This window comes from Scomber scombrus, chromosome 5 (assembly GCF_963691925.1).
Source record: "Scomber scombrus chromosome 5, fScoSco1.1, whole genome shotgun sequence".
NCBI lineage: Eukaryota > Metazoa > Chordata > Actinopteri > Scombriformes > Scombridae > Scomber > Scomber scombrus.
Genome location: NC_084974.1, coordinates 15,579,820 through 15,598,177, shown reverse-complemented (window position 1 = coordinate 15,598,177; position 18,358 = coordinate 15,579,820). Strand labels below are relative to the sequence as shown.

The 18,358-nt window shown below is 39.0% G+C and overlaps 2 protein-coding genes across 2 annotated transcripts; both read left to right on the top strand.

The window, feature by feature from the left end:
- Positions 1-2,122: 2,122 nt before the first annotated feature.
- Positions 2,123-12,743, top strand: nmd3 (NMD3 ribosome export adaptor). The gene is made up of 16 exons (XM_062418996.1): positions 2,123-2,201; positions 2,463-2,538; positions 3,662-3,796; positions 3,940-4,036; positions 4,632-4,712; positions 5,310-5,438; positions 5,940-6,030; positions 7,081-7,159; positions 7,761-7,857; positions 8,462-8,579; positions 9,923-10,068; positions 10,380-10,492; positions 10,609-10,681; positions 10,905-11,011; positions 11,906-11,976; positions 12,181-12,743. Exons 2-16 carry the CDS (start codon positions 2,495-2,497, stop codon positions 12,312-12,314), a joined length of 1,515 nt encoding a protein of 504 aa, XP_062274980.1. The 5' UTR covers positions 2,123-2,201; positions 2,463-2,494; the 3' UTR covers positions 12,315-12,743.
- Positions 12,744-17,589: 4,846 nt separating this feature from the next.
- sptssb (serine palmitoyltransferase, small subunit B) lies at positions 17,590-17,832 on the top strand. Its single transcript, XM_062419605.1, has one exon. It carries the CDS (start codon positions 17,590-17,592, stop codon positions 17,830-17,832), a length of 243 nt encoding a protein of 80 aa, XP_062275589.1.
- The last annotated feature ends 526 nt before the right edge of the window (positions 17,833-18,358 follow it).

Here is an 18,358-nt window from a genome sequence, read left to right as displayed (position 1 = left end):
TGCATTTCACTCTGTAACACTGACTCAACTGAAATGTTTCACTCTTTATCACAATTGTTATAAATTCACTAAGATTCAGTCAGCTTTAAAAAAAGAAAAAAAAAAGAAAAAGTAGATTTGGGGCTTTTGAGAAAACATTTGGGGCCGCAGCCACAAAAGTCACCCCCTAGTTCCGCCCCTGGTGGTGAGCTTGCGTTATGGTACACAACAAATGTTTCACCTGTGTTTCTGAAACTTTTTTTTAAAGCATGGTAGGATTCAGGTCTATAAAATGGAACAACTTCCCCAACCACTCTTGTATTTCTCTCTGTGAATTATCTTCATCGTCATCTTTATTGGACACATACACTCACTGGCCTCTTTATTAGGTACACATGTGAAATCTAATTCAATCCAATACAACAGTTCTGCTATAGACTCTACATTTATGAAGCTTGTACATTGCCAGTTTTTGTTGACATTGTCAAGAAGGTGATAATTCTACTTTATGTTTATTATTGCGGTCATAGTGGGTAATGGTGTACTAGGGTGCATTATATTGAAAGGTGTTGCTAATATTTTGTCCATCAATTAACATACATGAGAGAGGCAAGATTTTAGGAACACCAGTCAATATAATGCACCCCAGTATGCCACCACCATTTAGTACACCCTCAATAATACACAGTAAAATTATCACTTTATTGACAATATCAACAAAACTGAAAATGTATCAATTAAAAAAAAAAAAAAAAGAATTTAAAGATCTGTTTTATTGGATTGCATTAGATTGCACATGTGTACCTAATGAAGAGGCCAGGCAGTGACTGTATGTTTACACAAACAAGGAATTTGACTTTCAGTGTACTTACACAGAATAACAACACAGCAATCTTCAGAAATATGCAATATTACGCCAAAAAAGACCATAATATTGTTGACATCATTTTTTTAGCTTTAACTCATGGTCTCCGCTATAGTCACATCACTTTATTTACTTTGGAAGATAAATTAACGTGCACTCGGTTTGAGTTTGCATATTTCCGACAGCAATTAAAGGCATCCGAAGCACACCCGAACCACAGGTGCGCTGATTTATGACTGAGGGATGAACCCAAGAGAAATGAATCCATTATAACATAAAACAAATCAGACAAAACAATCACAATGTTGAGAAGAAATCAATATTATTCACACTAACCTACATTTATGGTCCATATGAATTCTGAGGCTGTGAAATGTTTGTCTTTATAGACCTGGCTGCGCTCACACATGCTCAGATTAACAGACCTGTAATATGAATTGTGAACGGCCAGTAAAGTTCAAAGACTGCAGACTGTTTTACATAGTCAATATCCAGTGTAGTCACATAAATGGAAATCTGTTTTCACTATAATGCAGTGACATAGAATTAGGTCCAGAGGCAGTGCGTTTAAGAAAAACTACATGCACATATGAATGAAATCCCAATTGTAATGTCCAAGTTACAAAATCATATTGTTAAATATGATACACATTTCTCAAAAAATATTTTCCTTATAGGTTATTCTTTCACATTGCCAGGCTAGCCACGTTTTTGTTTGACTTATCCATATTATGTTGCAGCAGAGCAGAAAATTTGTTTTTTTACTGCAACATGATAACACTATTTTTAAAAGCTTTAACCATTCATTTTTGTAGCGAAGCCCATTTCCGCCAATGTGATGAAAAAAAGATCCTGTAAGTCAATATAATGAGTAGGCCTAACTATCTCAAAATTATGAGAAACCTTCTCAAAATAATGATTTAGTAACTCAAAATAATGAGAAACTATCTCAAAATAATGACTTATCTTATGACTTATAAATATCGCATCATTTTGAAATACTAAGTCATTATTTTGAGATAATATTATTAGTTTCTCATTATTACAGGATCTTTGTTTTTCATCACATTGACAGAAATGGGCTATTTTTTGTTTTGTTTCTAGTATTAAACTGAATAATTGCACTGTGACTGAGTAAGGTGGATCAGGTAATACAAGAACTAAATGCCAAATATACATTACTTACCTTTTATTAGCCCACTTTAATATAATTTATACATTTTATTCAGGCAAACAAAGGCCAGCCTCGGGGTCCTCTAGGCCTGCGTGACGTCAGCCAGCCCTCCTCGGTGCTCGCTGGTGAAAACGTGGAGGACTTCATGTTGTGTGTTTCGGGTGTCACCTCTTAATAACATCAGTAAGTGTCGTTGTCCTCTTGGTTTGAAACAGTTGTAGCGATAGAGAAAGTTCAGTCGACAGCTTGTGCTTATTTTCTCCACGAAATGTCTCTCAGAAGTCAATAAAAGTAGCATTTTTAGCTCCCGATGCTAACTGTAACATCAACTACAGCCTGTATATAAGAGGCAGCTGTCTCACATGTGTCTGATTTTAACACCTGGAGCATGACAGTACACATGTTATATTAAAATCTGTCTGTCATTATGTTTCTGGCCTACAGACATCCACACAAACCTGTGAAGTTTGACAAGGATGGAGTACATACAAGCTCCTGCCACAAGCAGCCAGGGGAATATGTAAGTTTAAAAAAAAACACATTTGTAGTATTAATGATATTTTATTTGTGTCTGGTCTATTTGTCTCCTGAGAGAAAGCTCTCATGCATCTTTGCTGTACTGACAGATAAAAAAAAAAAAGACATGTTTAATAAGTAGTTTGTAGAGACTAAGATACGTATCTATTGATCCCCCTTGGGAGAAATTCAAATTGACAAATAAAATACTCTATACAGTAAATTGGTCTAACTTTGTGTAAATAAATCTGCAATGTATAGGCAGAAGTTCCTGAGATTATATACATAATATGCCAGCATATAAAATATCAAATTAAATGTACAATGCGTAGAAAAATTGAGATATATACATGTTCCTGGGATTTACATAGTAAGGTAAGACTGGAGATAGGGAATCTATTGTAGTGAAGATTTTGCCATTCTTCTGGTTGTTGTTCTTAGCTCAGACTTTCTTTTTGAGGCCTATTCACAAAGCTGCTGAGATCATGTTTAATTAATGATGTAACTTTGTGTTTTTCCCAGGGACACAACAGTTATCATATCAATGAATGTAAAATAGAATATTCAAATAGATGAAGCGTGAAGTTTTGTGTCCCAGATTTTATACATGGAAAATTATATTGACTTGTAACACTATGTATATGTGATTTGAAATTAATAGCCTAAAATGTAACTCTGAGGAAGTTTAGCCAGAGTGTCAAGGGATGTGATAGAAGACTTGTTGAATTACCTAAAAAAGGCGATTTATTCAGATCTGTGTAACCAAAGAAAAGTGTCTCCAAAAAAAGCAAGCAAATCAAATGTAGGTTAGTCTGGTTTAGCTCAGGAAAAGTCTGCAAACTTAGGCATGATGATGATCACGTTCATACAGCTACACAGACATCCTCGTCTCTTAAATAGGCCCTCCAATATGTCTGTTTTTTCTGTCTTCCACACCTAACCACTACTTAACGCTCTAAACAAACAAATGACAAGCATGATGAGTTCTACAGAAAAGTGTAACAGGGACAAATAGTGTCCCTGTTACACTTTTCTGTAGAACTCACCACTTTGTCACAGTAACAACGCCAGTGTTTTTCTTCCTCAACTCAAATTCATTTAATTGATTCTACCGTCTCTCCTCCAAGCCTGTGCTGTACTTGTGGCGTTCCGATTCCTCCAAACCCAGCCAACATGTGCGTGGCCTGTCTGCGTACTCAGGTCGACATATCGGAGGGAATCCCCAAACAGGTCACAGTGCACTTCTGCAAGCAGTGTGAACGGTTTGTCCCATGACTATTTGTTGTTTTGTTTTTTTAACATCTGATACATAGATTACATTTTTCAAAATACAATGTACGAAAGCATTTTTTTTTTAAATTGCTTTGTGCCTTGAATGAACTGTATGTCTGCCTCCTCTGTGCAGGTACTTGCAGCCTCCAACCACCTGGATGCAGTGTGCTCTGGAGTCTAGGGAGCTGCTGGCCCTTTGCCTGAAAAAACTTAAAGGCTCTATGACCAAAGTAAGTGTGATTCTTACTAAACTGCACAAAAGAAAACAGCATATTTGCACAAACAAAAAAAATCACATGTACAAATACAGTTTGTAAATTCTAGGGGGCCTCTTCTAATCACAGGATTCTCTAAATTTGATTTAAATTTCAACATTTTAATACTAAATTGTTATTAGTTTTAATGTGAAAAAACACCTGGTTAAATTATAAAGGAAATTGTTTCTGTATATCATTTTTGTGTTGAACTACATTTTTGTAGTGGAGTGTAGATGCATCATTTATAGTGACACATTAATTGTAGACTTTTCTAGTATGAAACCTGCCTAATATACAAAGTTAAATCAGAATGTCACCTCACATTTTGCACTATAAACACAGTTCAAACAAAAACTGAACATTGTTATATTCATGTTTATAGAATTGTTTTCATGTCATGGATTGCATCATCATGATGTTGTGTTTATCCTACATGTCTGAATTGTCATGATCACATGCACCATATTCACCACAGAGGAAATGTTTGCCGGATCATGAAGTCAAGGAGAAGTACTTAAATCAGAGCTCCTGTTGCTTTATGGATTCAACAACACATCTATTCTCACAGGTCCGTCTTATTGACGCTGGCTTCCTGTGGACAGAACCACACTCCAAGAGGATTAAGATGAAATTGACCATCCAGAAAGAGGTAAGGAATCACAGGAGAAGTGATGGAAGAATGAGAAGTGTGGGAGAGTGACATTCAAGCTAACAGATTTAAACTGATTAGGGACCTAAAATTGGCAAGATAATGTTTTTTTTTCTCCTTGTTTTTTTGTCCTAAGGTTAGCAGGGTTATTTTTATTCCGTTGATAGTTGGCAGCCCGTTTAGTTTGTGTTTGTTTTCTGCTTAGTTGCAACACACCTCCCATTTCAAACTGAGTCTAAGATAATCATAAACACAACAGACTTAAAATCTTGAAACAGAGTCGCCTGTTCTCAGTTTATTTATGTGTGTTTGAGAGAGGTGAGTGTAGCCAGTGGCTGTCATCTCATCTCCTTGACCTTAAGCGAGAACCTGAGCCTTGTGCTTCTCTGGTCCAACTCTTTTGTTGTGCTATTGGAGGGTCTGTATAATACTGTTTCCAAATCCCACTGCTCACATATTCTCTAAATGGTTCAGAGATGGCTACATGACAAAGAAATGTTTTTTTTTTCCTGAAGTCTTGGTTAGTGAATGGCTGTGTTCACAGTTTTCGCTGCTGGAGCATATGGTGTAACCTGTTGCTGTCTTTTGCATCTCCAGGTGATGAATGGTGCTATCCTACAGCAGGTGTTCGTGGTCGAGTTTGTCATCCAGTCCCAGATGTGTGACGACTGCCACCGTGTGGAGGCCAAGGACTTCTGGAAAGCCGTTGTTCAACTCAGGCAGAAGGTAGCTGTCTGTGGTTTAATGAAATGTACACAAAGATATTTATTTTCCAGTTTTGGTTATCTGCTGCTATTCTACATGAACTAGACTCAAATATTCACCTTTTAAAGAATTCTAAATCCAAAAATGACGTAAGATTCCCACCACAGATTTTTTCAGATGTATATTTCAGTGTACTGTTGGGCTATAATATGAGAAAGTTTGTGACCAGGCCGGCATTTTATCCTTCTTGAAAACAGACGAAACACTGCCTAAATTCCATGCGTCGCTCTGTGCTGCGTCACACGTTTCATTGCTCTGATTGGTTGTAGGTCCATCCAGTTGCATCCAGAGGCATTTTGGTCTATGCCTGATGATAACCAATCTTGGAAATCGAAAATTAACTAACAAGTTCCAGACTAAAGTACATTTGAAAATTAGTCTGACGATGCCAGGTTAGGGATTTGTTTGCATCTCAGTATGATAATGATTATGCTGAGACTTCTTTTGTTTTGTTTTTTACAGACTGCTCATAAAAAGACTTTCTACTACCTAGAACAGCTGATCCTCAAGCACAAGCTCCATCAGAATTCCCTCAACATCAAAGAAATCCATGGTAGGTTTGTGGCATATGATATCATATATTATATATTTGTAATATCAACCTTTATTGCCTCATCTTGGACAAAGAGAATTGCTTCAACATCACAGTAATAAAAATGTAAGAAAACGCACAGTAAATAAGAACACACGTACAGACGCTAACCTAAGATTTATAACATGATCATTAAAATAAGTACAAAAAGCATTCACTCCATTAATAAACTGCAGTCTAAGGTAAAAACACCTCAAGCATACACACCGTAGTAAATAAATAAGACACATTTTGATACACGTTTACAAACAAGCACACTAACGGTGAAGAGCAGCCGTTATAAATGCTTTGCTGTCCTTGATCAGTTGTCCATTAATAACTGGTGAAGGACAGCGAACACTCAGATAACTGCTGCTCTTCACGTATGATAGTGTGCATATCTTTCAAAGTAGACTCCTGATGTTTTTCCACAGGCCCAGATTACACTAAAAAGTGAGGAACTTGTCTCATTCGTCACCGGCGTAACTAATGTGGATTAGAACTAAGCAGAACATAATGACGTGTCGTGTGTTAATTACCTCTTCCCGCACTAGACAGTAAGCCATGTGTGCATATCACTGGCGCCAATCAGTTCATACAGCTGGCCTCGTGTGGGCCTCAGTGGGGCATGAGTCGTGCATCTAATCAGCGTGCTGTAATCAGAGCAGGCATTCCACACCAGATTCCAGCAATGCAAACTCACTTCATACCCTATTTAGAGATGCTAAACGCAACCTCATACACAAACAGGCATCCACACACTCTGGCACACATGCTGCGCATTGAGTGAGCAGCCTCTGCACTCTTGGACTGTGATGTTGAGTTTGGCTCTGGTTGTGTAATTTAAATCATCCCCATATCTCAGCAGGACTTAAAAGCTTTATGAAGGTTACAACATGTGGCTGCCATATTTTCTCCTGTATTCATCTGCCGTATGTTGCATGTGTTCTGCTGTGGTGATGACCCATGGAGCACGCCTGTGATGAATTTATTGGTGGAGGGTTTGATGTTATTGCTTTCTTTTTTTCTCAGACGGGATTGATTTCTACTATAGCACCAAGCAGCACGCTCAGAAGATGGTGGACTTCCTCCAGTGTACCGTGCCCTGCAGGTGAGCAATGCTTCAATCTGGGCTTATGAAAACATTGTTTTCATGAGTCTCGGTATTAGGCCAACATTACCCTTTTTATTTATTTAGAACATAACCAACCGAGCCTGACTAGATTCAGTAGTTATGTTTCCACCCAAAAGTCCCAAATGCAGCAATGTCACAAAAAATTATTGGCTTGATAGGTGTTACCAAAATGTTGATTTAAGTGAATACATTCTAATAAAATTCCTTAAAAAACTGCATAAACAAATTATTTAGCTGTTAAAAACAGGATTCACACTGACATTATTTTAAAGGCGTGTGTGGAGGGGTGTTCAGCTATTTGCAGTCTGCAACCTTACCGTTAGATGCCACTAAATCCTATACGCTCGTCTGGTAGATTAGTGTTTCTGTTGCTATGGACATTATCATTTGCCAGAGAAAACTGTAGCTATAGCTGTATAATAAAAAGTCAGACATTATGTAATCGGTCACCTGGATGTGTAGATAGCATGTTTATTCCATGAATGTGGCTCTTGTGTTATGATTTATCCACCTGGAACACTATGGACTATGTCTCTGAATGAGGTCTGATAACGACCCTTTGTTTTCATTTTTAAAGGTCAAAGACATCCCAGCGCCTCATCTCTCATGACATCCACTCAAACACCTTCAACTATAAGAGCACCTTCTCTATCGAGATTGTACCTGTCTGCAAGGTTTGTTTTCAATTGTAGTTGAATTTTTGTTTCTCTAAAATGGAGCTGAGACACAACCATATCTGCTCAGAGCCGACCAGACAAGCAAAATCCTTCACTTTGTTAGTTTAAGAAAAATGTTGGTTGTCATATGTTCTGTGATAGGCAGATGAAAGCCTGAGGCTGGCCAAGAATATTTCATGTTATATTTGTTTTTGACACTGACACTGTAAGGCTTATCTTTAATTTTCAATAGTTGCTTAATCCAATTTGACATGTAGCATTAGTTTTGTATTTTCAATAGCAATCCACACCTTTTGTGTTTTTTTTTTCATAGACTGGTTGAATGACAGGGGCGCCAAATGGTGCAGAATCCTCTGACATATTCAATGAGAAAATGGATATCAACAAATATCAAGATGTGAACCTGTAAATCTTGGCAACCATGGTCATTTTTAGACTACAAAGATATAATCCAGATGCACTAGTTATCTCAGCTTTAAGATAACAAGGCCTTTCTTTAGAAACCAAGAGTGGAAGGACACATTTTGTACTTACCGTAGAAAGTCAGCAGTCTTTACTTTCCCTATGAGCTCACCTATAACCCAAGTTGTCTGATTGCCAGGACAATGTTGTGTGCCTCTCACCACGGCTGGCGCAGAGCCTGGGGAACATGGGTCAAGTGTGTGTCTGCATCCGTGTCACCAGCACCATCCACATCATCGATCCCAACACCCTGCAGAGTGAGTATCTCCACTGCTGGTGACCCGCTGAGTTCTACCAGGTCCAGTTGCCTGCGTGTACTCAGCTTTTACTGTGTTAAAGTCGGATGCAGTAAGAAGCGCAGACACTCTTTCATTCAATAATATGAACTCTGTGTAGGCATTGTGAAAGACCTAATGTACATTAGGTTTCCATAGCTGCCCATGCTGAAAGGATAGATGAATAATCAGTTTGTGGATCAATAGAAAAATGCAACAAATACAGACAATTTAAAGGCTGGAGCCAGTGAATGTTTGCTTGATAGGTGAGTTTAACAATTAAATGAGTATTAAAATAGTTGCTCATTCCTTTTCTGTTAATGGACTCATTTGACCAGCTCTACACATTATTAGGGTCTTCTGCATTATTATAGGTTCTCCACTTTAGGAATCATTGCTACAGGTTGTACATATTTATGCATTTGTGTCTTTTTGTGTTTAGCAAAAAACATCAATCGCTTTTCCTGTGTATTACTATGGTAACGCTCATTTCTTGGTTAAACCCTTCAATGCTGCACTAAGTTGACCTCAGTCTGCTGACCACATGTTTATCAGAGTCGTCTAACTCAACAGCTTCCTTCTGCTCCCAGTTACAGCACAGCTCGAGGCACACTCACATAAAACAAGAAAAACATATTTTTAGTTTACATAAAGCATTCTGTCGCAGCCAAGTCGGCTTATTTGGATGCATTTTTAATCAATACACGTATGGTGACAATTAGTGATAATGTGTTTCCTCTCTTCCTGGTGTAATCACTAATTACTTGAGAGGCTTTGGCGCTCCTCAACAGAATTCTGACATCTTGGAAGCGGCACACACGTTTTTAATTACTCTTCAAAGACTAGGCTATTTTTGTTGCAGAAAGTTTTGGAGCTGGCTGAATATCAGAAACAGCCCTGAGGCAGAGCTCTATTAGGAAGATCTGGGATTCAGTTGGCAATTAACTAGAGTATTAAAAGTATTTATTTTTATTACTGTTTGTCTGTTTGTGTTTGCTATCTAGGCAGAAACACATCACTCCTGTCTGTCTGCATCTGGTTTATTTTAAATATGTAGACTTAGAAAAATACATTAATAGACAAGTCAGATTCATATTAGCTCTGACTTTTGACTAAGAAGAATGTGTTGACGTTTGAGTTTTTAAGGAATTCAAAACAGATTTAAATTTTGCATTAGGAGTGATTCATTTCTTTAAAAAGCTGTCTGTGAAACGATAAATGGAGAAGTAAGAAGTAGATTGAGTGGGTATTTTATAATTGGTGTTCACTTTGCTCTGCTCTCGGGTTAATTATAAATACGTTTATAAATACTTCTAACTCACTAGTTGCCGAGGTGGATGGGAACACATACTGGCGTACCCCTTTCAGCAGTCTCTGTAACCCACGGCAACTGGAGGAGTTCATCGTTATGGACATTGACATCATCAGAAACCAGAAACTGGGTGCTGGAGCTGGCATAAGGTCCAATAAGGTGAGCGTGTGTGTTGTTGCAGAACAGATTGCATTATGGTGGAACATTGCTCTTTTCTTGGAAGCAAAATCAATAGTGAACCAGTACATTATCTTTATTAGCCAAAACAACAGAAACACACAGGGGTGTTTGTTTCGCTGGTGCAGGGAATGAGGTTTGCAGGAACATTGGGCTCGCTCTCTCTTCTGTCTGAATGCTGCATTATTATCGACGCATCTGTCGGAACAAATTGGAGGGAAAGAACAAGAGTAATGTTGTTGCAATGGGTTGAAAGTAAATTACTGTTATCTCTGTGTGTGTGTGTGTTACAGCACACCCTGGCTGAGGTGTGGGTTCAGAAAACATCAGAGATGGACACCAGTCAGCAGTATCACTGCCGCACATTCCTGGGCCATCTGCTAAACATAGGAGACATGGTTCTCGGGTGAGTATGGAGGAGGCACAAGAAGTTGAGATGTTGGTCAGGTAGTCAGTGAAATAAAGATTGACGGCAGGCTGTGAGTTTTGCACTTAATGGCACATTTACTTTTCACCCTACAGGTTTGACTTCGCCAATTCCAACGTCAATGATGAATACCTGAATAAGATGAACCCCCACTACATTCCTGATGTGGTAAGACTAAACTGCACTCCACTGATTGTGAATAAACTTGCACTCCGTCCTGTATGTGCCTGCAGTAACCACATTCCACTTGTTTGACACTGACCTCTGGTGGTGACATAAAATACTGATAATTGTATATTTACTAATCCTCCCATAGAATCACACAACAAAATTATGTAGGAATCTGTTGTTGTGCATTTAATTTGTACAATGAAAATGTGGCCTCTCTAAGGTTCTGATCAAGAAGAGCTATGACCGCACGAGGAGGATGAAGCGCAGGAACTGGAAACTGCAGGAGATGCCCAGAGACCGAGAAGGCATGGACACAGATGATGAGAGGTAGAAGTAATTGTAATTGTCATCGTGAAGGCTTCTTATTGCCAACAGATCCCATGAAAACACCAAAACCAACAGTGCATTCTCCAATACGCTCACAACACAAAAAACACTCTCCAAATTCCCTACCTATTGAATTTATCTGAAGATATGGGTCTTACAAATGGGTCAGGAATTTATTTTCTAAAGCAGCTAAGCACTGTAGATTTTAGCAAATGTTACTCAAGAAAGAGAAGAAGAAGTGCATTTGTTGGAGGCTATTTTCAGCCATGTTTAATGCGTCCAGTACTTGGTGTTCTATCGAGTATTTAAGGCAGCACGATGGTGTATGTGGGATGAATTAAAAATACATGTATGTGCCCATGTTCATGGTAATGAAGGAACATGTCACCCAGTGAAACAGTGTGACTCACTGATAGGATTTTTAAATAGTTTTTGGACCACAATGGAGGTCTGTGGCACAAAGGAATCATCTATATAAGGCTTTGACAACAGCCAGTTAATTGTTGGTTTTGGTTCGTTCAATGGGATGTGTTACCTAATATCCTGTTTTCAGTTGCATGGAATATTTTATGGATGTAGAAATATGCTTACAAAAAGATGTTGCACAAATTTATAATGTCAAATTTAATGACAACAGCTTTATCCTAAAATGCATTTTCAGGCCGTAAGGGATTTCTTAAAGTTTGTTTTCTGCTCAAATGTACTTAACACAAAAAATAAGAGAAAACATTCAAGATATCTGGAGTGGTGATTTAAGACATGACTAATTACATTGTTTTAGTTGGTGAATAGTTTTACAATGTGCCAAGAATGCCAAGCTCCCTGCAGAGTGTTTTTTTAATCTGTTACGTTGTACCACCTGGGTTTTCTTTTAACTTGCTGTTTTGTCCTTAGACAATACCAGGACTTCCTGGAGGACCTGGAGGAGGATGAGGCACTGAGGAAGAATGTTAACATCTACAGAGGTGAGCAGCTGGACACTGCAGACTTTCTGTTGATGTATTTACTGCATGTTTCCATTATTGCAACTGAAATAGTCAGGCTACGGATCATTTACTGTCAATGGCTGCTTAAGCTGCTGATAGATCTGGGGACACGCAGTTTATTGTAGATAATGTATTGGATGAGAGAAAAGAGGTTTATTCTTTTTATAAATATTTTAATTTCAGATGCAGCAAAGATTCCAGTGGAGAGTGACACAGATGATGACGGAGCTCCACGTATCTCCCTGATGGAGATGATGGAGGAGCTCAGCCTCTCAGATGCCACAGGAGGAGAGGGTGCCGACATGATGACAGAATAGCCAGTTACCATTCTGCCTGTGTGACACTGACAGCTGATCTATCAGATGCAGGTCCACTGATGATACAATGATAGTTACAGACCCGAGGCATCTGATTATGAACTGACAGCAGATTGAGGACTGATTGAACCGTTGACAGATGATTTTTCATACTGAAAAATTGCAGTATTTCTTCTGACTGGTATGACTCATTGACTCATTACAGTTAAAACTGCAGTATAACAGTGTCACTTAACAAATGAGTTTCTCCTGAGTACTTATTTACCTAGTCCACCTCTTCTCAGTGGATTTTTCCTCTCCACAGTTGACCTACAAAATTAACATTTTGATCTGTAAAGGACTCTTCTCTCCTTTGTCATATAAGGTTTTGAAGTGATATAGAAATCGTGTGTTTCTGCTTCACAACATTAAAATAAATATTTGTCCGCACACTTTTCATATATATTTTGTACTTCGGCATGAAAAAGTCAGTTGTTGTCAAGTGCTCTGCTGGAGACATCCACCAGAGGGAGATCAGAACCAAAAAGGAAGTCACACATTCAAATAGACACACTTAAAGTAAGCTGAGTCCAGCCTCTTAATGGTGTGATTTGGTTACCGTGGGCAATATTCAAATACAGACTCAGCTGCAGAGCCTTGTCAGCCAGAGTGTGCTGTCTGTGCTCTGAAAAGGGATAAAAATGTAAGATACAAATAAGGATAAAGGGTGTTCTGAATAACAGCACTGTCCTGAAATGATCTGGAGTGATGAGCAAAAAAAAAATTTGAACAGATTATCAGATCATTTTCTGTTTTTTTTGTCCTGATTCTCATTGGAGGTAGCTGCATATAGATGCTGCTGCATCCATTGAAACTACAGCAGGTTGTCCATGTACATTATATTGTAGGGCTGCAGTAAAATGCCAGGACACTGCACATAATGAAAACATATCTTGAGCAACTTTGTGAAACAAGGGAACGGGTTGTTATTGTGAGATATTTTGCCTTAAAACACTTATTTTATAATGGTTTGAAAGCACAGAATTTGTATCAAATTGAATATTAGATATTTTAACAATGACAATTTTGGGAATGTAAAATCATGAAATTTTTTCAGGCACAGTCTTGTGTTTGTATGTTGCTCAGCTGTGTAAACCTAATAATATGAAGCTTCATTTAACCGAACACACTAGAGGAATGTGTTTTAGTCTGTGTGGCATGTCTCACATTTTAACCTGTCGTCCAGTTTTGTTTTTCACAAACCTGAGCTGGTTGTCAATGGTAATCAGATCTACTTGGGAAAGTTGTGTGTGTGTGTGTGTGTGTGTGTGTGTGTGTGTGTGTGTGTGTGTGTGTGTGTGTGTGTGTGTGTGTGTGTGTGTGTGTGTGTGTGTGTGTGTGTGTGTGTGTGTGTGTGTGTGTGTGTGTGTGTGTGTGTGTGTGTGTGTGTGTGTGTGTGTGAGAACAGCATTGGGGAGGGGGGTCTCCTTTTTTTTTTGATCACACTCCTGTTGACCTGATTTTCTCACCATTTTTGCATGTGCACAGACTGAGCCCTTGTGACCCAAATGCTTTGCCTCTGGCACCACATTACCTAGAATTTTATTGCAGACTCACTTTCCAGGTATTAGAAGACACATCGTATGTTATTGGATCTTTGATTGACAACAGCATCAGAGGCTATGTGTATTATCTATGACAAATCTTTTCTGAGATCTATTGAATATTTTGCAGAGTTGAAAATGTTCTGGCATTCCTTCTCATTCATCCGCAGAGCTTATGATTCTAACAAAATTGCAGAGTCTATCCAAAACTGGTGCGCCCCAGTGGCACTGCCCGTGTTTACGCATCAATAATGCATAGTGCTGTGAAGTGTAAGAACTGAGCTGGTCAGCAAACCTTGGGAAGATAGGAGATAAGATTTCCTAACTGTACGTCTGATTGCCCCAAAACAAAGAGACACCATCTTGAAGCTTATACTTGAATTACTTTTTCAGGCGTGTTTAGGTTGAAAGTTTCTGTGGTTAGCTATTAACTTTTCCTATTCAATTCTGCAATGACTAGATGTCTGATAGGCACCCTTCAGGTTATTCACACTTAATTCAGAAAACATTTTCCTGTTTAGGCAGGGACTTTGAAGAGAAGAAAGGCTACATACCCACAACACATTTCTATATATATTCTATTGTATCCCAGTGTGCATAATAGGCTTTTGGCATTTTTCCAAGGCAAACTGAGCCACAGCTGCTGTAGAGTTGGTCAACTCTGTGGTCACTGGTGCATAATATGTTATGGCTACATCACCTGATTGCAGTCACACACCAGCCATTTCTCTGTTCCTGATTCCTATTCATCGTTATACATAACCAAATATCAGCCACCAAAATGTGAAACGCCCAAAGACAAAATCTATGAGGACAAAAGAGAGTAGAGAATTTGTCTGACAAGATATTTATATATTTCTTCCAGATGGTTTACAAACTTAGTAGGGGAACACTCCTAAATGTTGCAGGCACTGATGTGATCTCATAACTCTGACGTTTGCAGCCTGTAAAATATTCTTATCATGACAGCGCTATAAGATTGATTTTTTCTTTTCTTCTTAAGTCTACCAAAAGCGGGGGTAAAGAGAAGCAGGACTGGATGGTTTATGAGCTTTTTCAGACAACTGGACTGTGCAAAGACTGCAGCTTATTTAAAGCATGTTGCCAATACTTTTGTTATGTGGAGTATCATTTCTGTGCATTTGTGTTCTATCTTCATATAGTAGCCTAATTCATATAAACTATAGCATCCCAGGCTGCGGTTTAAGTGGTGGCCTGTACTGGCTCGGCTTGTTTTTTCCCCATTCTGTGCTGTCCTGCTGCTGCTGCTGCTGGCTGCCTACGTCAGAGGTGGTACTGTGGTGCAATGTCTGGCTGCAGCATGGTGGGACAGATGCGCAGGAGGATGCGACCAACGGACTGAAAGAGAAAGTTTAAAGATGCTGCACAGAGCAGCGGACTTCACATGGCGCAAATAGGGTTGCAACCAAGACATCGAGTCCTCCTGTGCCTCTAAAGCGAGGACTGTTTTCTTTTGGCTGCCTACACACACACACACACACACACACACACACACACACACACACACACACACACACACACACACACACACACACACACACACACACACACACCGGCCTGTGCGTTACGGTCACTCAACCTGCAAGATCTGTGAGCCAGGTGAGTCGGAAGTGTAAACACGAGTAGTGGGTGTGGTGTCATTCTCATAGTCTGTGTGACCTCCTACATATAGGCCAGTGGCAAACTGGTGAGACAGCTTTTCGTTTACACAAAGCAACTGAGCAGCAGCGGGACCCGGGCTGTTGTCTGTGGCTCGTCCTGTAATCTGTAATTAGTAGAAAATATCCAGGAGGTCTGACATCGGCTGCTAAGGTGAGGTGAGTCGATATGGATTCGGTTATACACAATTCAGGCTACACTGAGTGCTCAAGAGCTGATATATCCCCTCTAATATTCTACTTAACGATTAAAATATCAATATGACAGTCAAGTGATGAAATATATTATTGCTATGTGCAGGTCCTTAATATAACACATTTAAATCATTAGGCCAGGATGAACGACTTTTACTTTGGTAGTTCTGTGGGACAAGCCTGTTAATTTAGTCATTTATCAAGATTATTTGGATTATAATAAGAGACTGAACAGAATACTATCATAGAAAGCTATTTACTGTAATGTACTTTTGTTTAGGCTATAGGCTGTTGTTATCTCTATGTAGTGGCTATTAAGGAAGTTAATTTGGTTGCCTTCTGTACAATACTGAAAACGGGCTTTGCTTGTATTTCCAATTCTCTCTACTTATAAAATATATTTTAGACAGCAACCTGTAGCGCACCTGTTGGCCCCGCCCCCAGCCTGTGTAGTAGAATCTGTTAACGCCTGCGGCTAAACCTGCCTTCAAATAAACATAGATTATTTTATTTGATATGGGGGGAAACGGTTACACTTACTACGAACACCACAACCAATGCAAACGTTAAAACAAGTGTGTGCCATTTCCTCCAAAACGTGCATGCATTTTGGCCTGTGCAGTATGTTCTTAAGTTGTGGGAAACCATGCTCATTACTTTCATCACATTGCATAAACTCATTTGTAAGTGTCCCGTGTGTAAGACGTGTATGTGTGTCGAGTAGGGGAAGAAGTGTGCCAAGAAAATAAGGGAGGATGGTTTTCAGTGCTCTGATCCATATGGGACCCCTGGGTTTAATTTCTCAGTGTTTCTCCACCCACACAACTAACGCCTTTAAGACCCTGAGCTCCCACATGGTCTGTTGATTGCCCCCTCACGGCTCTGCAGTTGGCTTGGAGGGGCTAGAGGAGTGCTGCTAATTCTTCTTCATACCTCCTTATTAATAAACACAGCCATGAGGGTTTTCTTTTTAATTCAAGGATTACTTTTCATTGTGGTTACACAATTGTCCCAGGGATAATAACAAACATGGGACAGAATATATTTGTTTGTTTGGAGTATCAGTATTCATGATTAGAAATGATACATGATGAAGACACAGTGAGATATTCTTTTCTGCATGTTGATCGTCAAAATTGTTTCCATAGAGAGATAATTCCTCTTGTTCAGGGTGTTTTCTTCTTCCATTTATCTACTAAAATACTGATTGTAAGTAACTAAGGACTGTATTTAAGCACAACTTGAGTGTTACCATTTTTACATTGTTTTTTACTTCAACTGTACTACATTTCAGAAGTAAACATTGTACTTTTAACTCAAATTTTTTCAACGAATACTGTAACTTAAGTTCAAGGTTTTACATACAAAAAAATTGATGACAAGCATTGATATAAATTAAACAATGCAACCAGTATATAAAGTTGTATAACATATCTTAATTTAACAAAACTGCTGGACATCAGTCATAATACTCCAATAACACTAAGAAGAGAAATTCTCCTTATCAGTACTTCTGAACTTGAGCAAAACTTTAATGCAGGATTTCATTTTATTTTATTTCCCTTTAAGTATTGCTACTTTAGTTAATCCAAATATGCCTTCCACCACTGCAAGTTACAGTCATGACTCAGATCACTCAGAGATGTTGTTGAATCTTCCGTAGATATTTATCTTAGCACTGTAGTCTGTAAGTGTATGTCTTATCTTTAACACTGTTTCTTTATCCTCTTTACATATTGACATCGTCTTTCTCGGTCACACTATCTCTTGTATCTCACAACATTTTGCCTCCATTGTCCCTTCCATCCAGCCTGCAGGATGATCTTCAAAAATTTTAGGGAGTACCTGGCCTGGCTGTACTACCAGTATCTCCTCATCACGGGCATCTATGTCCTGGAGCCGTGGGAAAAGTCCATCTTTAACTCCATCCTTTTCTCTGCCATCGCCATGGTGATCTACACCTCATATGTCTTTGTGCCCATCCATGTGCGCCTGGCACTGGAGTTTTTCTCTGGGATCTGTGGTGGCCAGCCTGAGAGCACCATGACTCTTATGAACTAGAAAGCAGAGAATATGGAGGAAAAGAGGAAAAGTGACAGCGACCGGGTGGATAAGTCCCCAAATCATTTCCTATAACTCAACTACATAGCTCTTGGAGCACCTTGAGCTGTGAGCACCACATTAATTAATCCTGAACATGTCAGTCACCTCAGCCAATCCCAGTTAAGACTGAAAACATGAAGATCTTAAAGGAATATTCTGGAAATCAGAGCCTTACTATCTTATTTACATCCCAAACCCTCTGGCCTTACCCCATGGTATTAGACACACGACTGTACATTACTTTCACACCCTCGCTGTGAAACGTCTTGTGAAATGTTGTTTGTCCTTTTTTTCTTTCTTTCTTTTTTACTCTTCTTACCCTATGTCCTGTGTGAGTGCATACCACCTCTGGGTTTTGCATGATAGGGTCATACATGGGTAGTAGATTTGCATGCTCGTCTCATTTCTAAATACTACTAGACTCTCTTCTTTCCGTCATGCCTTTGAAATCACAGTTTTTATGAGTGTCTGTTTATCTGCTGCA